The sequence below is a fragment of the Coccinella septempunctata genome, chromosome 4, assembly GCF_907165205.1.
Source record: "Coccinella septempunctata chromosome 4, icCocSept1.1, whole genome shotgun sequence".
In the NCBI taxonomy this organism is placed as follows: Eukaryota; Metazoa; Arthropoda; class Insecta; order Coleoptera; family Coccinellidae; genus Coccinella; species Coccinella septempunctata.
The window spans coordinates 14,210,854-14,233,081 of NC_058192.1; the positions used below are offsets into that span (position 1 = coordinate 14,210,854).

Genomic DNA, 22,228 nt, shown 5'->3' on the forward strand with positions numbered 1-22,228 from the left:
CGCAAAGCAGTGGGAAAAACTTATCTCCTGATTGGACCATGTGGTTTCGTTTAGGATATTGGCTCGTTCGATATTTACGTGGCAATGAAAGTGGAAACTTAGTATTGCCGAATTGTTGTCATTATTTTTTAGTAACTGACACGATTTTATTAAATGGCTCATTTCGATACCAACTGTCACAAGAGGCCTAGGACACAAGTGCAAAAAATAGAATAATACTTCAAAATCTCACCAATAAAATTCATCTAAATTATTCACGAATTTTTTCACAAAGGGCATCACAATCTTCTTGTTCGAATATTCCAATAATCGTCGTAAAAATGGGATGAAATGGGGAAACATAGTAGCCCTTTTTCAACATAATTAACATAAGCACTTTCAAGAATCTGCCTCGATTTTCTACTTTTTTTTCCACCCTAAATTGCATGATACAACAATTACGATTCTCTCAAAAGTGACCTAATGCGTCTAATTCGATGAATTTGGTACTGAACCTTCATTGTCCAGCAATATGTCTATGTTTTGTTTCGTTTTTGCGATGCCGGAGTCACCTTCCACAGTCCCGTAGAAATTCAATGGAATTTTGTCGGAATTCTAGTGGTTGTATCTCAGCCATCTTGGATATTTTATAGATAAAATTTTTGGATAAACGACTTATTGCGATGAGTTTTACCTGTCAAAAAAAGCCTCATCTTTGAAAACACCCTGTATATAATAAGATAACTTGATTCATTCAAACAAATAAAGTCTGTTGTTATATCCTGATTAAAGTAACAGTTCCTGAGTAACAAAATAGTTTATCGATAGGTACCGACGTATCATCAGTCGTGTAGGCTGAAAGTATCTTCGGACTTAAATTATAGTGGGCGGATATCATGATGACATTATAGGGGAGCACCAGCAAAATTTGTTTTGATTGCTTTCCTGCTCTTATAGAATTTTTGTTCGATTTCATTTAGTTCTAAGAAAAAATTTGAAAATTGATTTTCAGGTGTCACCCGCTGTAGCTACGCAGGGGATGTTCAAAAAAACATTATGACAGATCCAAACAAGGAATCACTCCTTATTTTTTTCGCTAAGTATTCATTTACACCCTCTGTCTCGATTAAGTATAGGTTCATGTAACATCAAGTACCTAATTATCAAAAAACAGATGTCTAACTCCTAGTTTGTTCGTTGATTCTTTTTATTTTGTCTGCCAGGGGCCCAATGTGTCAGTCTGTTCATTCTTATTTTGAATTGTTGGAGGTTAAAATGCGTCCAATAAAATAGTATGAGAAAACCCTGCTTTTAAACATCCAAGATTTGGATCTCTTGCGATCGTTATTTCCAACGACATCATGGCATCAAAAGCAAACATTAGCTAGAATAGCCAAACACAATTTTCAGGAATCCTTGCCATAAATTAATCTTATCAACTGGTGAAGGATCTAGCTAGACCAAAGATCTATAAAAGTGCCTGACCATCGAACCCGTTTTGACAGTCTCATCATTTCCCATGCACTGCAAATTCGTTTTATCGCCCTCCGGATCCATTTCATCCCTTCACCAGACTACACATTTCAAGACGATCAAATCCATCAAACGTCTCAATTCCTCATATACCCCACCAACAACCGATACCAGAACTTTAGGAACGTCGTCTCGAGGCGTCGCTACAACAGTCTATCGACGTAATATCCATAAAGCCTCCCGAGGCGACATGCATCGAAATCGTGATGAATTAATTGCCGAAGTTCTCCAAGGTTAATGAAAATCGATCCGCTCCACCTAACTCCCTAAATGGAATCGTTTCCATTCGACAGATATGGATGCAGAGTTGCGAGCGATGCAAAAAGCTCGAGCCATATGTAACAAGCTCCATTGTCTTCTTTTTCCATATTGAGTTCGGATAATCTTGTGCGGAACCGAGAAAGGATTAAGTTCGTGCCTAATTAGTTATTAGAGTCAATCAGTCGAAGGAACTTTGATTGAGAAAGTTGAGAACAGTCCAACTTAGTAATAGTCTCATACAGGATTTATGGCTCTAGTTATTCTGGAACTTTTAAATTCGAAATTCCTGCGATTTATACGTGAACTTAGCCTCATGGGGATTCCTTCGACCAGAAAAAAAACATGCAACAAAAACGAGTTTTGCTACTCCAAGCTATGTAAAAACCTAATTTTTCTACTACGAGGATGTATTGATATCTAGTTAGCCTAGACCTAAAATAAATATTGCGTTACCATAGCAACGAACAATAACTCATTAGAAGTGTCAGTGTGAAGTTTGAGGTCAAAAAGTAAACCAGAGTTACACAATAAATTGGAAGAATGAAGATGTCCACCGAAATTGTGAAAATCGAAAAATAGGAGTATCGAGCCTTCATCAAATACCTGTACATAAAAGGGTTAAGAGGTAAGCAGATTTACGAAGATATGCTTAATACCCTTGGTGATCAATGTCCTTCGTATGCGACCGTGAAAAATTGGACTGCAAAAGAGGTCAATTTTCCATTGAAGATGATGATCGATTAGGAAGGCAAGTTTCTGTGTCAGTTCCCGAAAATATCGATGCAATTCATGACATGATTTAATCAGGCCGTCGAATTGGGCTAAAACGGATATCTGAAGTACAGAATATTTCATACGAACGCGTTCATCGTATAGTTCAAGTCAATTTGCAGAAAAATTGCTGCAAAATGGATCCCCAAATGTTTGCATGTTGACCAAAAACTTGCAAAGGTAGAAGCATCGATCTGTGCTCAATTTGAAAACGAGCTTCAACCGAATTGTTACTATGGATGAGACTTGGGTACATTTCTACGATCCAGAAACAAAGCAACAATCGATGGAATGACGACACTCTGGTTCCCCAAGACCTAAGAAGTTTCGTGTCCAAAAATCTGCTGGAAAAGTTGTTGCTTCAGTTTTTTGGGATTGCCATGGAGTAACCATGATTAATTTTTTGGATAAAGGTAGAACAATAACCGGAGATTACTATTCAACATTACTGCCCACTTTACAGGAAAAAATTGAAGGGAAAAGACGCAGAAAGCTATCCAAAGGTGTTTTGTTTTTGCAGGACAACGCCCCAGCACACAAATCTCATGTTGCTATTCAAAAATTCGTGATTTATGGTTCGAATTATGACACTACATCCCCCTTATTCACCAGATTTGCCTCCATCCGACTATCATCTTTTTCCTCAAGTGAAAAAAAGTTTAAAAGGTCGTAAATTTTCTTCCAACTAGGAGGTTTTAAAAGCTGTGGAGGTATGGTTTGCAGAGCAAGAAGAAACATTGTTTTTGAAATGTATAGAGACGTTGCCGGTTCGCCGTAATAAATGTATGCAATTAAGAGGAGAATATGTTGAGTAATAAAATATTTTGACATTGAAATTTTGTTTGGTTCTATAAAAGGCTGAGAATTTTTCAATATATCCTCCTAGTTATCCTGACATTCAGAAATTCGACCTGAAAAAAACACATCATGCAACAAAAACGAGTTGCTTGATCAGTTTTGCTTCTTCAAGCTATGGAAAAACCTCATTTTTCTACAACTTCGCAGAAACTTAGTTCAAGGAACTCCCAAAGAGTCCATCCGTAAGTCATAACACGACTCACCCCCTGAAATATTTTCCCTGGAAGCACCCCCTCAAGACGTCCTGAAGATGTTTATCAAACCCGCAAATCACATCCCCAACACGGCCGCCCTCGGGCGAGCCTTAACGACATACCAAACGACAGTCTAACTCACCTTTGCGAATCCGCGAAGATGAACTTTCTCAGCTTCAGGTCCCTCAGCACTATGCCGTTCTGATGGCAGACCTGGACGGTCTCCGCGATCTGTTTGAACAGCTTCTTGGCCTCCGATTCACGGAGCCTTTTACGGTTCCTCACGTACGAATGGAGGTCCCCCTGGAATTTGGGAAATATTAAGTACAAATATTGATTGCCCACCAGTATCTCGTGGAGAGACGCAATGCGGGGGTGGGTTTCCAGCCGATAGTGGGCCGAGACCAGCGAATAGTTGTCACGTGACACGATCTGAAACAGAGAAAAGGAGAAATTAGTTTTGGGGAATCATCGGCGAGCTCATTCTCGCAAAAAATACATTAGAATAATAAAAAAGTAAAATTTCAGACTTTTTCAACAGTTCTGTTCCTGTTTTGAAAAGAGAAATATGTCAGGCTATTGTCGGTTTATAATTATTCATTTTAATTTACAGTTTTGGTATTTATTAATGCTCAGTTCTTGTAGTAGTAATCGTCCGCATTGAGTTCGTATATTATTGTTCTTTTCATCTGTATTTTCATTTTTTAGTTATGTAAAAAAAGGTATTTCACCCATATATAAATTAAATCTAAAAGAAATTTCAAGACAATATCACCTGAAATATCTTAGGAAATAATTCATAAGGAGATCGACAGTTGAGATTCCTACCACGTTGATGAAGTCGTAGCTGGAGAGATTCCAACTCCCCAATCAATGTCGTTTTGATTAATACTAATTCAGCGAGTTCATTAGTGTGTGAACTCAGTCGAATTCACCATCAAGCCATTCTAACGAATACACTGTATTATACAGGATGTTTTCAAAGATGAGGCTTTTTTATAGAAGGTAGAACTGATCGAAATGAGTCGTTTAACTAAAATTGTCTATATAGAATATACAAGATGACTGAGATACAACCCCTAGAAGTCCGACAAAATTTCATTGAATTTCAAGTACGGGACTGTGGAAGGTGACTCCGGTATCGCAAAAATGAAACAAAACATAGACATATGGCTGGACAATTAATGGTTCAGTACCAAGTTCATCGGATTAGATGCATCAGGTAACTTTTGAGAGAGTCATTATTGTTGTATCGTGCAATTTAGGGTGAAAAAAAAAATGTAGAAGATCGAGGCAGTTTCTTGAAAGTGCTTATGTGAGTTGTGTTGAAAAAGTGCTATGATTTTTCCCATTTCATCCTATTTTTACGACGATTGTTGGAATGTTCGAACAAGAAGATTGTGATGTCCATTGTAAAAAAATTCGTGAATAATTTAGACGAATTTTATTGGTGAGATTTTGAAGTATTATTCTTTTTTTAACACTTGTGTCCTAAGTATCTTCTGTCAGTTGGTATCGAAATGAGCCATTTCATAAAATGGTGTAAGTTACTAAGAAATAATGACAACAATTCGGCAATCCTAAGTTTCCATTTTCATTACCACGTGAATATCGAACGGGGTAATATCCTAAACGAAACCACATGGTCGAATCAGGAAATAAGTTTTTTCCCACTACTTTGCGATAATTCAGCTAACAAACGGTCTAGAGTCGTATTAGGATCTATTTCAGTAATCATTTTCAAATTTTTCTTCAACTTTGTCATTTTGAAAGTTTCGTATAGGTGATTTTTGGTGAAACGCTTCATTTTGACCAGTTCTAGCTTCTGTTAAAAAAAGCCTCACCTTCAAATACACCCTGTATACAGAGTGGTCCAACGAAATCTGCCTACATGATGTTCGACACATTCTTAAATCAAAACCAGATCGTGTTTCCTTAAAAGGCAACGAACAAATTGGGAAGCATTTATCTGTTTCCCAAGACGAAGATGATATCTGTCGCAAGAATACTATCCCGACATATCGTAATCTTCGGTCGGTATCTCTAGATGAGACCAGCATCACACGCTCGCAATAGCCCTATCGACAATTACGATCGATAATTGAATTTGTTGCAATAGGTCTTTAGATGCAACCTTGATGAGACCGTTATGTTACAGGCGTTGAAATGTCAGAAACGTCGTGAATGAATGAATTACCGTTTAATATCGGCGACTTAATAACATACTTATTTTTAAAACTATTTGCTATTTATGTATCACGACATGTTCGTTTCTGCAACGATGTTATTGAAAGACGCGAAAGGAATCCGATACTTTGAGGTTGGACTCGATGAATTAATAAAAGAATCGGGATGTCAATTTTTCGATATAGATTGACAGAGGAAAAAACGATAATTCATTCCTCTTTCTCCAGTCAATATCCAATAGATATTTAATTATGTGTTGAATAATCAACAATATTCAAACTAGTTTGAATGCAGAAATATTTTGGAAACGTTCCTTTCACTTTTCCAGGTTGAGAGAAAAAATGGTTTATACTGAATTCGAAACTCAAAAAAGATTACGTCAAGTACCTATTACTCTGGCCAGACATGTTTCTTGATTTTTGGTTCTTTATTCCTAAATTTCAAAGTTCATTCTGTAGCGAAAAACCAGCTAGATCATTGTCAGATAGCACTCGCTCTTTTATTTGTCTCATTGAGACGATTTCGAAGGTTTTTTGGAAGTAATTCATCAAAATTGTCATTTAAATAAATGCATATATTGAACAATTCTCGGATACCCAATTCAGAGTTTATTTGATGGTGAAACCGATCTTGTTAACTTGACTATGAATGGTATTCGACTTCAAAAACATGAATTTCGAATTTAACGATTCCGTTTTGGTCAAAATTCAATTAGTACCTACTTCCATTTTCTAACGACACAATATGTTTTCGGCGCTTCATTCACACGTCATATCATTTCGAATAGTTCTTATCGAAAATCTCGAAATCTATTTACACACATTATGAAGTACGTATTGTGCAATTCGAGCGCCCGTCAAGTGACAAAAATACGAGACAGATAACAATTATTATTATAAACAGAGAATTTGGAAACGTTTGAAACCTGAATTGGGAAATATTTGACATTTCAATCTCATCGATCTTTGAATGCATGTTGTGAAGTCATCGTGATGATTAAACTCCCACTCTGATTAAGGTATCTTTTTCATCAGAAAACTTTTCGATTCGAATGCTGACATGCGAAATATTTGGGCCAATCCAAAAAATTTTGAGGTGCAAAGTTCGCAAAATTATAGATATGTCCTGCAACATTCAAATATAGCAGTATTCTCATCCTCTATACGCTGAGTTCAAATATTCGAAGCACTATTCTGCACTCTATTGAAGTGAAAGAACCGACGACAAAAAATTACGAAAACATCATCGTGGTTCCAAGGTACATCGTAACCAGGCTTTAAAATTCCTTCACTTCACTTCGAAATACATCAAAGCCCATTGTTCTCGTAGAGGTTTCTCATTGCGATTCTAATTCTAGCCCTTGCCTAATTCAAACTAGATGCCCCACCAACAGCAAAAAAAAATCCGAAGAAAGAGCTCATTGCGATTCAGAGCAAGGAGCGCATGCAAATACATCAGCTCTGTACGGGCCGAAACAGAAACAGCTTTCGAATCTATTCCAAGCCGCCAGGCGGAAACATGGGTTTTCCTTATGCTAATTTCAGTAATCACCAACAACTCCCCCAGCATTTCGTGGCAACTAATTTTGTTTGGCAGGTCCCTGATGAACAAGCAACTGCAGCATACGGAATTCCTAGGTACCTCAGCAGCCGTCAGCTATTTCGCTAATTCGGCTTGCTATTCTGTATTTTCGGGCTACCTGTTGAAGGGCGAAATGCGACAGTACATCCGTGTCGATTGTTTTGTGGCCGGGACGTTAGGGACTACAGATTTGGAATATGCTGTAGGCTGGTTGTCCTGACGTGAACATTTAGCGGGAAGTACGCCTACATATACCCCAATAACAGGTCCAACGCAAGCATTCACATTTCGCTGAATGATGAGAACAGAATGACGCTACTCAAGAAATGTTATATACCCGAAAGTTGGTCCAATTGGTCCTAGCATTTTTCCACTTTTGGTCCTCTATTCGGAAGGTCTTTTCTCCTTAATTTTTTCCCGTAGAGTGGTCAGAAATGTCGAATAGTAATCCCCGGTTATTGTTCTACCCTTATCCAAAAAATCAATCATGATTACTCCATGGCAATCCCAAAAAACTGAAGAAAGGACTTTTCCAGCAGATTTTTGGACACGAAACTTCTTAGGTCTTGGAGAACCAGAGTGTCGCCATTCCATCGATTGTTGCTTTCCCTAGTACCCTAGTCTCATCCATAGTAACAATTCGGTTTAAGAAGTCTACATCGTTTTCAAATCGAGCACAGATCGAAGGCGATGCTTCTACCCTTGCACGCTTTTGGTTAACATTCAAAATTTTGAATCCATTTTCAGCAATTCTTCTCCAAATTGACGTGAACTACATATATGATGAACGCGTTCGTATGAAATATTCAGTGCTTTAGATATCCGTTGTAGCCCAATTCGACGGTCTGATAAAATTATATCTTGAACTGCACCGATATTTTCGGGGACTGACACAGAAGCTGGCCTTTCCGATAGGTGATCATATTCAATGGAAAATTTACCTCTTTTGAAGCTTGCAGTCCAATTTTTCACGGTCGCATACGAAGGACATTGATCACCAAAGATATTAAGCATATCTTCGTAAATCTGCTTAACTCTTAACCCTTTTAAATACAGGTACTTGATGATGACTCGATGCTCCAATTTTTCGATTTTCACAATTTCGGTGGACATCTCCTTTCCTTTAATTTATTGCGTAACTCTGGTTTACTTTTTTGACCTCAAACTTCACACTGACACTTCTAATGAGTTATTGTTCGTTGCTATGGTAACGCAACATGCATGCAACTGGTCTAGGCTAACTAGATATCAATACAACCTCGTATACCCCAATAACAGGTGCAACACTTTCATATTTCGGTAAATGATGAAAACAGAATGAAGCTACTCGAGAAATGTTCTACCCGAGAATTGGTCCAATCGGCCCTTGCCCTACTTTTGGTCCACTGTTCGACAAAATTAAACTAAGGAATAGAAAAAATATAGGGCCCTCCAATTTTCACATTTCACACACGAGAAATCCTCTGAACGTTTGATTCTCAAAAACAACTATGTTATACAAATCATACATATATAAAGGGAAAAATTTGTTGTTATTATTGTCTAATTGTAAAGAATGTAAACATTTATAGTGGATGTACTGAAATAGAGTGAATTAAATTCAAATCTAAATTTAAATCGAGTCTCCCTACCTCTTAGTTCTTATCATCAAATTTCGAGGGTTGAATAGTAAAAGCATTGAATAAGATGACGCGTAAGAGATTGCTTGACGTCTGTTATGATTTCTAGTTTGAGATCAGGTGCATATGCCCCAAATCGGTCGAAAGTGAGAGGACGATGACTAACAGTCGGACAAGTTTGGCATGCACCTCCGAGACACCTCTCTAAATAGCTCGGGATCTGCACCCGGCGAGACCGTGACATAGAAACCGCGACTCGATCTTTTAAAAAAGCCAAATCGTATGTGTAATTGTAATAAATAGCAATTACTCAATAGAGTGATGCAAGTTGCGAGCAAGGTAACGACGGAATTAGGTGTACGGCATTGCGAATAAAAGAATTTAACACCTCTAGATTATAGTTCGCAATCCTTGAGTCTTGCACGGGCGCAAGCTCTACGACTTGTGTCGTTAATAAATATGATCTAATAACGGCAGAACCGTAATGTTAAACGGATCGGAGATCTGTATAGCTGTAAATGGACGGGCCTAGCCCTGCAAGCTGTTACGACAGCATTTGTGCAACTTGTATTACAGCAAGGTGCATTCCACGTTCTCGCTTTTTAACATGAATGGTTAATTATCAATATGAATTTTATTGAACAATTAAATGTTCAGTCATACAATAGTATCTTCAATCCCAGCGTTGGGAGGGACCGTCATTTTCGACAGAGCACATACTATATGTCTTAATACATAGTTTTCGTTAAGTATCGTGAAGATCTGCTGCTATTCTTCATTAGAAACTAAGCTCTTTTCTATCACTAAACAACTTTTTTAGTTATAAACGACCATTTGTTGCAAGATCGTGCTTCGTTGCATCTACTATTTAGTTTTCTGGAATCTATAAAACAACCTCTTTGCCCTCCATATCCTAGTAATAGAATACCGTGCTTTTCAGAAGGAGGTGCAAATAGGTCGTTTTAGGGGGTGGGGCTCTGACCCCTTGCTCATTTTTGACCCAGAAGATCGATCAATTTTTTTGTACCTTAGTGAGAGACTTGGAAACGCTGATTATAAAACCGGAGATCTCAATTGGATCGGAGGAATATAACAGGAGATATCGCAGATTGAAATTTACAATTTTTGAAAAATGCATTTCTACGAGGATGTATTGATATCTAGTTAGACTAGACCTGTTCCATGCATAAAAAAGTAAACCAGAGTTACGCAGTAAATTAAAAGAAAGAAGGTGGTCACCGAAATTGTGAAAATCGAAAAATTGGAGTACAAGCCATCATCAAGTATCTGTATTTAAAAGGGTTAAGAGATGAGCAGATTTACGAAGATATGCTAAATACCCTTGGTGATCAATGTCCTTCGTATGTGACCGTGAAAAATTGGACTGCAAGCTTCAAAGGAGCTAAACTTTCCATTGAGGCCAGTTTCTCAGTCAGTCCACGAAAATATCGATGCAGTTCATGACATGATTTTATCAGACCGTCGAAATAGGCTAAAACGGATATCAGAAGCACTGAATATTTCATACGAACGCGTTCATCATATAGTTCATGTCAACTTGGACATGAGAAAAATTGCTGCAAAATGGATCACCAAATGTTTGAATGTTGACCAAAAGCGTGCAAGGGTAGAGAAGCATCACGCTCGATCTGTGCTCGATTTGAAAAGGATGTAGACTTCTCGAATTGTTACTAAGGATGAGACTTGGGTACATTTCTACGATCCAGAAACAAAGCAACAATCGGTGGAATGGCGACACACTGGTTCTCCAAGACCTGAGAAATTTCGTGTCCAAAAATCTGCTGGAAAAGTTCTTGCTTCAGTTTTTTGGTATTGCCATGGAGTAATCATAATTGATTTTTGGGATAAGGATAGAACAATAACCGGAGATTACTATTCGACATTACTGACCACTCTACGGGAAAAAATTAAAAGAAAAGACGCGGAAGGCTATCCGAAGTTGTTTTGTTTTTGCAGGACAACGCATCTGCACACCAATCTCATGTTGCCATGTTGATTTTATGGAATCTAAGAAACAACTACTTTGCCCTATATATCCTAGGACACTAGGAACATAGAGCACGCTGATTTTCAGATAGATGTGCGAATAGTTCATTTTAGGGGGTCTCAAATCTTGCTACTTTTTGGTAGAGTTGATCAAACAGGATTTTCACAATTTTTTGCTTTCTGTGTACTCAGAACAGTCGCTAGAAGGTGAAACAATCGCGACCTCTACAATCCGATCGGCAGTGTCTAAGAACGCCTTCCCACGTGCAAGACACCTGCCACCTCATCACATAATCTCGAAGTTCATTCTTACTACTTTGGTACAACATGCATAATGTATACACGTCACTCGTTGCTGTTTCCATAAATAAAGTCTCTCCGGTTAAAAGCACGCTCCATTGGCTGATGGCGTCAGCTTTGTCTTCATCCAACACTACAAGCCACTCTCGAACCCTCCCAGGCGGGTGACCAAATGGCGCAGAAATAAATACGAAATCCGCTTTCGCTATTAAAATTTCGATGAAGCGCTTCGCTATCGGCAGCAGCAAGATGGCCCCGGAAAAAGCTTCGTAATCCTTGTAATTCCGTGAAATTTTGAGGGGAGAAAAAAGTTTAACAAGCCAAGAGATCCGCAATGGATGCCCGCAATATGAGAAGAACAAAAAGCGCCGAATTTTAAGCTCGATCCATCGGAAGAAAAAACAGTTCCAATTTGCGGGGAGAGAGAGCGAGAGTTTCCGAAACTTCGGAAAATGTGCCTTGGAAAGTTTCGACCTAGCAAAGAGCCTATCGGGAAAAGTCGTGGAATGCACGTCCGTAAAGTAGAGAAATATGTCTCCCGCAAACATCGAACAGACATATATCATCCCTGAACGGGAAATATTTTTAGAACTTCGTCGAAAATAAAGTTATGTCGACTGGATTCGACGGAAATAGAAATCGCCTGCTTTTTTTAAATCCGCTGACTCACCACCGCGGATTTTAGCGTTGATAAGAGCGATTTCGTTCGCCGGTTAAGACTGCGTAAATACCTTGAATCCATTAACCCACTTAGAAACCATAACAAAACATCGCTAGGTCGAAATTCATTCACAAAAACTTTGGAGGTTGGCGCATTAACTGGTAAAGGTCAGTCTGGTTCTGTTAATGCTTTAAAGACCGATCACGTCCGAGTCACGGATGGTTAGGTCTCTTATTTCGTAATCTCAAGTAACAAGACGTCAAGGCCAAATCAACAACAACCACAGCATTATTCAGCGTCTTGGGCCTCGTATCTTCGCTGATGCGGAAACGGTATAGGATAAACAAAGTGTTTCCTCATGGATCTTTACTTTCATTGATTGCCCTTCAAAATTATAGCAAGAGATATAAGTATTACCATGAAATTTTCACTTATGACTTTTCGTGTTGTGTAGGTTATTCCTTTCTTCGCATTTAATTTGTTCATAAAAACTATAAGTGAGAGTCAGATCCAAAATTCGTATTTTGAGGTCAGTTGAGCACAAGCAATGAAATTCACCTTTTTGGAGATTATTTCTGAAGGGACTTTTGGTAACATGTTAGTACAATGAAAAGTTGAGGAAGAAATCGAATTCTGACGAAAGATTCTGATAGTAAAACTTCGGTCTTATTATCTGCTTGCATGACACGATTTATACACTCCTCATCTTGTAAAAATTGCAGCTGCTTTCACCTAGAGAAAGAGTGAAAGTAGAGATCCACTCACAATCGGATTATGACTTTGTTCTCCTTATACTTGAAAATAACGTAGGATCATATTGAAAATGTCAAATGCGCAAAAAATATTTCAGAAGAAAAATCAAAGACCGATAGTTCTGAAGGAACCTGAATTGACCACTGCAAAAAACATATTAAAATTTGAATAGGTTAAAAACATCAACATGAGAATTTGTGATTACACATTATTTTTGAGAGAAATGTTCCCAAACAGAAAGTTAAAGATTTCAGGTTATCGATTACCTAACTTTCTGCCTCAGTTCATTTCAGTTCGCTCAGTCAATCAATTTTTTGGGAATGGGTTTCCAATACAAAAATAACAATAAGCATCAACTCTTTCACAGGATATTATTCAATATTTCAGTTGTAGAAGAACATTCCAAACCATTTTCACAACAACAAAACCATTGCACGAAAAACTAAGATTGAAGGACATAAAACGAACCCAACCCAAAAAGATCTGAAATTTATGAAGGAGTGGATATTCCCCTTAAGAATTACTTAACTTAAGAAGTTTTTTGCCATAAAAGTAACAGATATACGAGATCGATCGCACGTGAAATTATCACTGTTCACCTAGCAACGAGTCTTTCAGAGAAAAAAAATAAATTTTCGAAATCGCTTTCACAACTAACATAGAAGGATCCATTAGGAAAGCACCGACGTTTTACGATCGCCATTTTCCACTTACGTAGGTTCGGATCTTGGCTGAACTTTGAAATTGCGGAACACTCTCTAGGTTTAGCTAACCGGCGATATTGCAAACACATGTTCAGTTCGCAATATAATGAGCACAGAGAACGATTACGATATGCGTGTAATTAAATGTTTCGTTAGGTTATCTAATGCTATGGCCATTTCTTTCCCTCGGCCGTTCAGATTGCAGACAAAGGAAAGTTGATTTTGCAGAAATAATATGTCAATAAATATGAATCATCACGGTTCCTTCATAGCTGTAGAGCGGGAATAAAAGGAGTAGTAAACACCTCTCATATTGTGAGTAGGCACTCCGAATTCTAAATATCAATAGGTATACTCCTATTCTATTTTATTCACTTTTCCGCGTATGAATTGCAGGGAAGCAGAATGTGGTGATTATAGAGCATTTGAGAGTCCACAAGACGAAGGTTAAAAGTACGCTTACATTCTGGAAAACATGCAGCATTTTCAATTCAAGACAACAATCGCAGTGATCCAGAAAACTCTAACGTCATATGCCTCTGAGCACTGCTGAATCTCACCTCAACAGATGCCAACAAATTTATTACTTGAAACAAAGTTCCCAAGGTTATCAACGAATGGTGCCAGAAGAAGCTGGTGCAAATCAATGATTGGAAGGCCCAAACAAGCACTTCCTAGGAAATTATATAGGTTATGAGCAAGGCTCACAGACCAAATGATCTATAATCATCGTGTTAGGAAAACCAATGCTTTCTAGGTGCCAATATGTAGGGATTCTTGAAGATTTCAAGATCTTGTCTTGATTTCAAGACATTATCAAGACAAGAAGTCATTTTGACTGCGTCAGGAAACAAATAAATATTGGGGAACCACCAGATTGTCGTGGTAGTACGAAACGCAATGAAAAGTTCGCCGTGGAATCACAATGTACGGTGTCATTGGTTAATCAAGAAAAGATTTAATATGTCAAGAAAACGTCAAGAAAAGAGGTTTGTCATCAAGACAATTCTTTACGACCTCTACCAATCTGTACTTTATTCGACATTCCACTGTGTATCTGAAAGGTATAAACAATACTCCAGTTCGTTTTAGAAACTCAACGACCCCGACGTTGACTGGTAGTTCCAGGTATCAGACTGTCTGGAGTATATCGGCGCAAATCCGGATCCCGGAGGAGTCCGGATCGCGCGTCCACCCACACCGCCAACCCGACGTGTAATTTATGGAATATTTCCGACTTCTCATTCTAACCAATCCATGCAGAGCCATTAAGCATTAAGCTCATTTCGGTTTCGAATGTTCACGAGCATCTCATGCGCTTTTAAGCGCGCTGAATTGTTAAATAGGATGCATAGACGGCGAACTCCGACCTACGAACATTAATATTTATGACGGCGGATTTAATTGATATAAACCTGCGGCGGGAGTGAGAAGCGATAATGCCTGTTCTTCGGCCGGGACCATGGCTGCTAGTAGGAGATTTGGGGCTCAGGTCTAGGGCTGAGAGAAGAGCATCGACGCTTCAGATTTGACGAACGCTACTGGAGTCGATGTTCCTCAGCTATTCGTACACCAAAGTACGGCATTGAATTCGATATGATGTAAGAGGTGGTTCTGACCTATGGTTCGGTTAGTTCTTTTCCCTCACGTATTTGACCATTTGCATGTGTTAGATATAAGTCACAGATGCTGTCTGATAAGAAAATAATGCCATATACCTAAAACAATACCTACAATACTAGCCTAAAAGGGGCACCCTATGTTCGAACTCAGAAGTAGTCGATAATTCAAAATATTTTTGAAAGGTAAAAGGGAAAGGCAAAAGAAAACATTTCAAAACGCCTTCAAAGTGAAATAACATAAGTGTGAAGAATTATTGCTCTGAGTACTATTTCATATTGAAGCAATATTGCTAACTAACAATAACGAAAGTATGCTAATCTCACCTTCAGTGAAGGAATTGTACCTTAACAATGTTTTTGAAGAACCTTTTTTTTAAACAGAAAGTAGAACTCAGTTAAAATGAACTGTTCATCAAAAACACCTAAACAAAATCTCATAATTACAATACAGTGTCTCAATTATTCACACTATTATGATTAAAATTGAATTGAATTTCGAGAGATGTTATTTTGGTCATTTTGAGTGTTCTATAAGAGCGATTTTTTATAGAATTTCGATAAGTTGTACCGTTAAAAAAGACTTACCTACGTTTGAAATCGACCTGTATGTTTCACTCAAACCATGAAGATATTATGCGTTCGATAACCCATCCCTACTATAACCCCGTGGAATCTGGGTATCGCTAAGTCCGTGAATGTATGAATGAACGGATAGAAATTTCAGATAAACATGGGATGGAGCCCGTTCAAAAGGCTCATTGAGGTTAGGTTTAATATTCATGGCAGCACAGATTGCACGGTTTTATAACTGGGGGGATTTGGGGGCGACAAGAGCGCTTCATAAAATCATATAGTATCCTGGAATCACTCGAAACGTCAAATATCATAATTTCAAGCGAAGCTCCACTAGAAATCGAAAGAACATCAGGTTGTCTGGGCTTCTTTAATCCTCATCTGCGTTAGGGTTAGTTGTCCCTACATGCTGAGTGCAGTCTCCTCTCCCACCCATTTTACGATGAAAACAGCAATATACGAAATTGCAAAAGAAGTACTTTACTCAAAATTAAGCCCCCAGCCTTATGTAATACGGCAGTCATTATTATTCCTAACTCAGTCCGTCTCATGGACGTCTACACGTGTGGTCAGACATAAAATACTCCAGTTCAGGGTCTTTCAATAACGATTTATAATTATCGGTGTTTACGACGAACGATTTTCACGTATATTTCATGGCAAATGGATCCAATAATTCCGTTCGTTCATCTACCATTAACCTAGGAAGTACTGGCACGTCGCGTCGGGAAGGAAAACACTATTATTTGTCAATTAAATGACATAAGTTTCGTAGATAGACCAAAGGGAGATATTTTCATTGTTCGTAACTGGAAAAGACTTCGAAAACTAATTCATTTCGAACATGATGGCATTCCACATTGATGATTCTGTCATTTGAGCTAATAGGACGAGGTGTGAAAAACTCGTGGATGGTCCAAGCAACAGATTTGGCAAGAACATCAAGTCTTGTACAGGGTGGGCAAAATTCGTTGTCTACTGAGAGGATCTCGAGAACTATAGCAGCTAGAAGAAAACGGATGACACATTTCCGAGCTCATTTTCGGAGAAACAAAGAATGAAAACCACTTCTTTTTTGAATTCGACAATTTCGTGAAGTTGTCATAACTTTTTGTCTTTGAAGTTACAAATCTGAAGCTTGAACCTTCTACAGGCACTTTCATACGTAGAATCCACTGATGAGCTCGAAATATTTTTTCATTTCGAATCAAGTGAACATTTTTTAAATGCAAACTTTTATTGAATTCGTTATTTTTGAAATGGAACAAAATCTTTTGTCAATAGGTATATTCAACGTATGAAAGTGCCTAAAAAGGTTTAAGTTTCAGATATATTACTTCAAAAACAAAAAAAGTTATGAGAACTTTTCGTCAAAATCTCAAATTTTGTTTATAACTCATAATCTAAAACTGATAGGCCGATTCTGTTTTCAGATTTGGATTAGTCATGAAAAAAGAGCTCGAGAATGTGTCATCCGTTTTCTTCTAGCTGCTATAGTTCTGAAGATGCCCTCAGTAGACAACTAATTTTGCTTATCCTGTGCAGAAGACCGCAATGCAACATATCACGTTACACGAAATCTTTATTTGACCACCACAGCGAAAGCAAGTGGGTCAACTTTCCTGGTACTAACTAACAAGCTTTTGAGAGCTAAGCTAGACACCACCCTCCGGTTGAGATGTGTTACACTGCACTGTACTGATGAGGGACAATAATCTCCAAACCGGTAAACAGTTTGTCTACATATGTTTCAGCCTCTCTGGGAATTTCCTACACTGAGTAATGACTAGCACGCATTTTAGACAAAATAATATTATCCTGTTTTTACTACTGAATACTTCTGAATAAGTCATTAACCTAATAGTGCGTTTTTATGTTGTTTCCTTAAAAAAAAATATTTCCTCGCCGTCTGGTTACTCGCTCACCCAGACAAACCTCTGAAGGAGTCAATATCCTCGAACTCAGACCGCTTCCGCGGTTTTTCCCTCTGCCAGAAACAGGCCCGAAACTTTCCAGCCAGCAGGACCAGATAAGAAAGAACACCAATAAATTCTACCCTCCCTATACATATACAGATAATTTTCCGAGCACAACGTGGCGGAAAACATCCCGACCAACAAAGAAATATCGATTCTCAATACATCACAGGCATGTCATTTCCGTCTTATATTTGTTGGAATAACGGAATCGGAAAGATTATCTATTTAATGGCCCGCGGCAACGTTCGGCCATTCCTCATCCCGGGAAAGGAGAGGAGAAAAGAGCGGCACGATCCCCTAATGTTGCCAGATTATGATACATGAAAGGAATACGCCAGAATCCCAAACATTCGTGTCTTCGTCAGGAGGAGCTACGTGCTTATGGAAAATTTATCGTTGTGAGATTTCGTGCGGCAGGGTGGCATTTGTCGGTGGGTGAGACGGGGATCCTGCCTCTTGAGTGAGACGTCTTCGATGCGGAAACGGAAAACGTCCTTAATCTTTCACATTCATCAGCTCCGTGCCACGGGGAAAAGCTGTAGAAAATCGCTTGATAGCCCCAAAACAGCTCTTGCACGATTTATGATGGCGTGGAGCTTCGAACCTCACTTTGGGTCTATTCAGGGTTCACTAGTGTCCATTTGTTATACAGGGTGTCCTTGTGCAATCTTGAAAATCAACACGCTTGTGGGATGATGGACATAGGAAAACTTTCACTACTTAATTTCAGTTTATATTGGGCCATATCCAAAAATATAGATTTGCACCCACTTGCAGGAACGTCAATTATAATTTAATGGCCCATTAAAATTTTAATCCTCCATGGCCACCGTTTAATGGAGGATTAAAATTTTAAAGGACGATTGAATTATAATTGACGTTCCTGCAACTGGTCATGAGTCAATACTCAATTATCTTCTAGAAATACCAAAGAATTATCATTTTTAATTAATTTTAAGTTTTTATAAAAGCTGTGCCACCCCTAGAAAAACAAAATTACCTTCAGAATAACTAGCTAAATCTGTGACAAAACACATCTGTGGATCTCTCAAACAGAGTTGAATTCAGCCAAAGTAGCCAATTTTTCAAATTTCAGGCATATTTTTTATTTTTGAACATAAATGCAATGTTTCGTTTGATAGCTTCGTTCGTTGCGGTCCGAGGTTTTTGATGAATTTTCCACCATCCCAATTGCATCAAAACGTTATAATATTTAAGTGACTGTTGAACGTTGATATGAGATTTGTTTTATGATACATATCATTAAAAATATTACTTTTTTACGACTAGGAACTGAAAAAAAAAACTTTGAAATCCGCAAAAATATACAGGGAGTCCCAGTTAAATTAAAGAACTTAAGTGTTATTTCTTTGGAAACGGAAGTACAGTAGTGTCAATAAATATGACAACAGATGCATTAGGAGTCATTTTGCGTGCAAAGTTTCATAAATATCGCTTTTTTTTTCGTTTTGAAGATCCAAACTTTGTTTTAATTCGGTTTGGTTTGACAAGTGTATAAATAAAAGAAAACATTGCTGTTTGCTCCAGACTGCTACTGAAATGCTGTCCTTACAGAATGTTATATTAAACTGTGAATCGTACTAGTAGTAATATAATAATAATCCGAAAAAATGTACAAATGAACTCATTTACTCCGGACTCTAGTAAAAACAAGCCAATGTGCGGGGTTCGCTATTTTCCTTCAACTTGAATAGCCCATCGCTTTAGACCAATACTCTAAAGCCCGTTTGTAACAGACGAGAATTCTCTGGAGAATTTTCTACCAAATTTTGGTAAAAAAACGGCAGAGATTATTTTGTATGCAACTGAAAAGAGAATTTCACACAAAGTGCGTATGTAACGGTGAAGAATTCACGGCGCAAGAATTCTCGAGTAAATTTTCTAGAGAATCCTCGGCTGTTGCAAACGGGCTTTAGTGTAGAATCATCATCCTTCGAATCGTTCCAATGGAACAGACTCCCAAATAGAATGACAATTTCTTGTATTGCCGTCCAATTACCATAGAAATGATTAAAGCGATTGGCCTGGCGGCGTGGCCTTTGATCGTTTTTTCAGGACGTAAAAGGGGAGCTCACGCGCGTGTTCACTGTTGAACTGGATAATGTCGCAGAAATTACATTGTATTCCGAACGAGAATGATTTTCGTGATCCTTATCCGCAATTGCGCCAAGTGATTTGTTTCTAATTTATTTTTATGCTGCACCAGACGTTCCGCGGCAATGTTCGTATACGGTGGCGTGTGTACGATTATGAAAAATTGCTCGGAAAACGCAAAAAGGGTTTTAGTAACGTGAAGTCATTTTCGAGAATGGAGCACTGCATTCCGTGAAATATAGATTCATTTATGGAAATTCTTGGAAAACAATTTTCCGAAGCATTGGCGTAGAATATTTACGTGCAGCAAGCAGTGCAGGATGTGTAATGGAGTTTTGTTTATTATTCTTTTATTCTTCGGGATTTTGCCAGATGATATTGAGCTTTTAATTTTCTCTAGTAATATCAGTAACATATTAAATGAAATTGGGAGACAAAATTTCAATTTAGTGGATTAGAGAGAAATAAAATCATTCTGTAACTGAGGAACCTCACACTGTTTTTATACAGGCTGAATCTTTGACTCGTACAAATATTTCAACAGTAGATTCTTGAACTCCAAAGAAACCCTTTTTTTCCTTTACCATTTCTTCCAATTCGGCTCGGTCTGAAGAATTCAGGTTGTTGAAAAACCATAAAAAAATTCTATCTCACAAACGGTTTCATCGAAGGAAATTAATTTCGGAATATAGTTTTTCATTCATTTGATGAATCTTTTTCGAACACAAGATATCACCCACGTCTTTCAGTTTTCTCGTTATGACCCTTAAGTATCATAAAAATACCAGAAATTCAAAGAACTCAACTCTTGAAACTAAGTTGGACGCTATTTAATGAATATTAGAACGTTTTGTGAAAAAAATAACCTTCATGTTTTCTCGTATAATGCGCCGTTTTCGAGTAATTTGATGTTCAAAAATTGAAAAGTATCTGTGAAATTTGAAAAATTGGGTACAGTGGCTGAATACAACTCTGTTTAGAAGATGCACAGATGTGTAGTGTCACATGCTATTTTGACCGATGTATCCGACACTGTATAATAACTTCATTAGCATAATGAAATCGAAAATTTGAAATGTATTTCATTGTCGAATGAACATCTGAACTAACCTTTTCGAATAGGGAATACTCTTCTGACGAAAATTATGTATTTTTTATGGAATATCTTTGAAACGTCACATTTTGAAATAACCATTTCAACCGTTTCCCAAAAAAAAATTATTTTAAGCACTTAAAAATGAAAAATAAAAATGAGTATTTAAAGTTTAAAGCGTTTTGTGAGAATTGTACAAGCTGGTAACATCCACTGAAATATGCCTTGATAATAAAGGACAACAAATGCATTATCTTGATGAGATAGACAAAGATAGCTGTCTATGAAGTCTGCGACGAACGAGGAAGGTCGTAAAATTTTATGGGATTTTTATGGCCGGTTGCAGTTGAAGCTCGCCAGTAAGTAGGCGACTGTAGATCAACAGCTGTTATTTTATAAACAAGCTGATCGGGCATTGATCTTTTCATTGTCTTGTATGCGCTGTTGCCAAATCTTAAACTCCGCACAAAGCGATTTAAATTTTAAAACCCCATATTTGATGGATGATTTTGAATAGTTTCCGCGGTGAATTCGAAAAAATCATGAATTAAACTCATACTTATTCAGTTTAAACTTGCATATGCAGTGATAAACCAAATTGAGGAGAATTCCCCATTATAGATATAGAAAAATAATTAAAAATCTGCCAGTCTCGATATGACAAACGGGAAACGAATTCTCTTTCTCCCTCTAGCTCCACGTACCTATCCCCAGAAATAATGACTTGTTGACGACGGAAAAACGCATGCATAATTTCCATTGTTTACCGTTCGAACATTTATCCCGCATTTCGTCTCCGCGGGGTTCGCCGACGGTTGTTTTCGCCCGTGTTTGGTTTGTTTTCCAAGAATCGCGCGGTGACGGTCGCACGCGGAATTGCCGGGGGTGAAAATCAGACATCGATTTTCGCTCATATGATTTTCTAATGGTGGGCGTAGCGTGAAAAATGAACGGAGAGAGCGCTCCCCTCTGGGGGTGGCGGTTACCCGGGAGCCTTTAATCATTGTCGGCTTGACTAATGGTATCAACAGAGGAAATAATTGTCACGCGAAAGCGCCGAAAAACTCGAATTTCCCCGCGGGGTTGGAGATTTTCGCGAGCCGGAAGCGTATTCACGAAGTCGGCTATGTTGAGGCTATAAGTGCATCAGGGAAGCAATTCCCATAAGCAACTTCCACTTGTTGATTTTTATATTATGCATTGAGAATTCAGAAAGAATGTAAGCTGTGAGGAATTATCTTTCAAATCTAAATTTGAAAAGAGTTGAACCACAGAGCATTACTGGTAATCAATACATACCTTGAAAAAAAAATCCAGTTGCATTGAAATTCACAATCGTTATAAACAAATACAACCACATATGGATCGCACAATCCAAATCGTAAAACTAGAATAAATCACTTTTTACTTAGAAGCCTAAACCTGAAGCTAAAAACCA

The 22,228-nt window shown here is 38.0% G+C and overlaps 1 protein-coding gene across 1 annotated transcript in view; it reads right to left on the reverse strand.

Annotated features, from left to right (window-relative positions):
* LOC123311274 (tribbles homolog 2) overlaps positions 1 to 22,228 on the reverse strand; it is a 192,988-nt gene that overhangs the window by 130,501 nt on the left and 40,259 nt on the right. Inside the window, exon 3 of the mRNA XM_044895143.1 lies at positions 3,739 to 4,028. Coding sequence (XP_044751078.1) covers positions 3,739 to 4,028 — 290 coding nt within the window. The remainder of the gene's footprint in view (positions 1 to 3,738; positions 4,029 to 22,228) is intronic.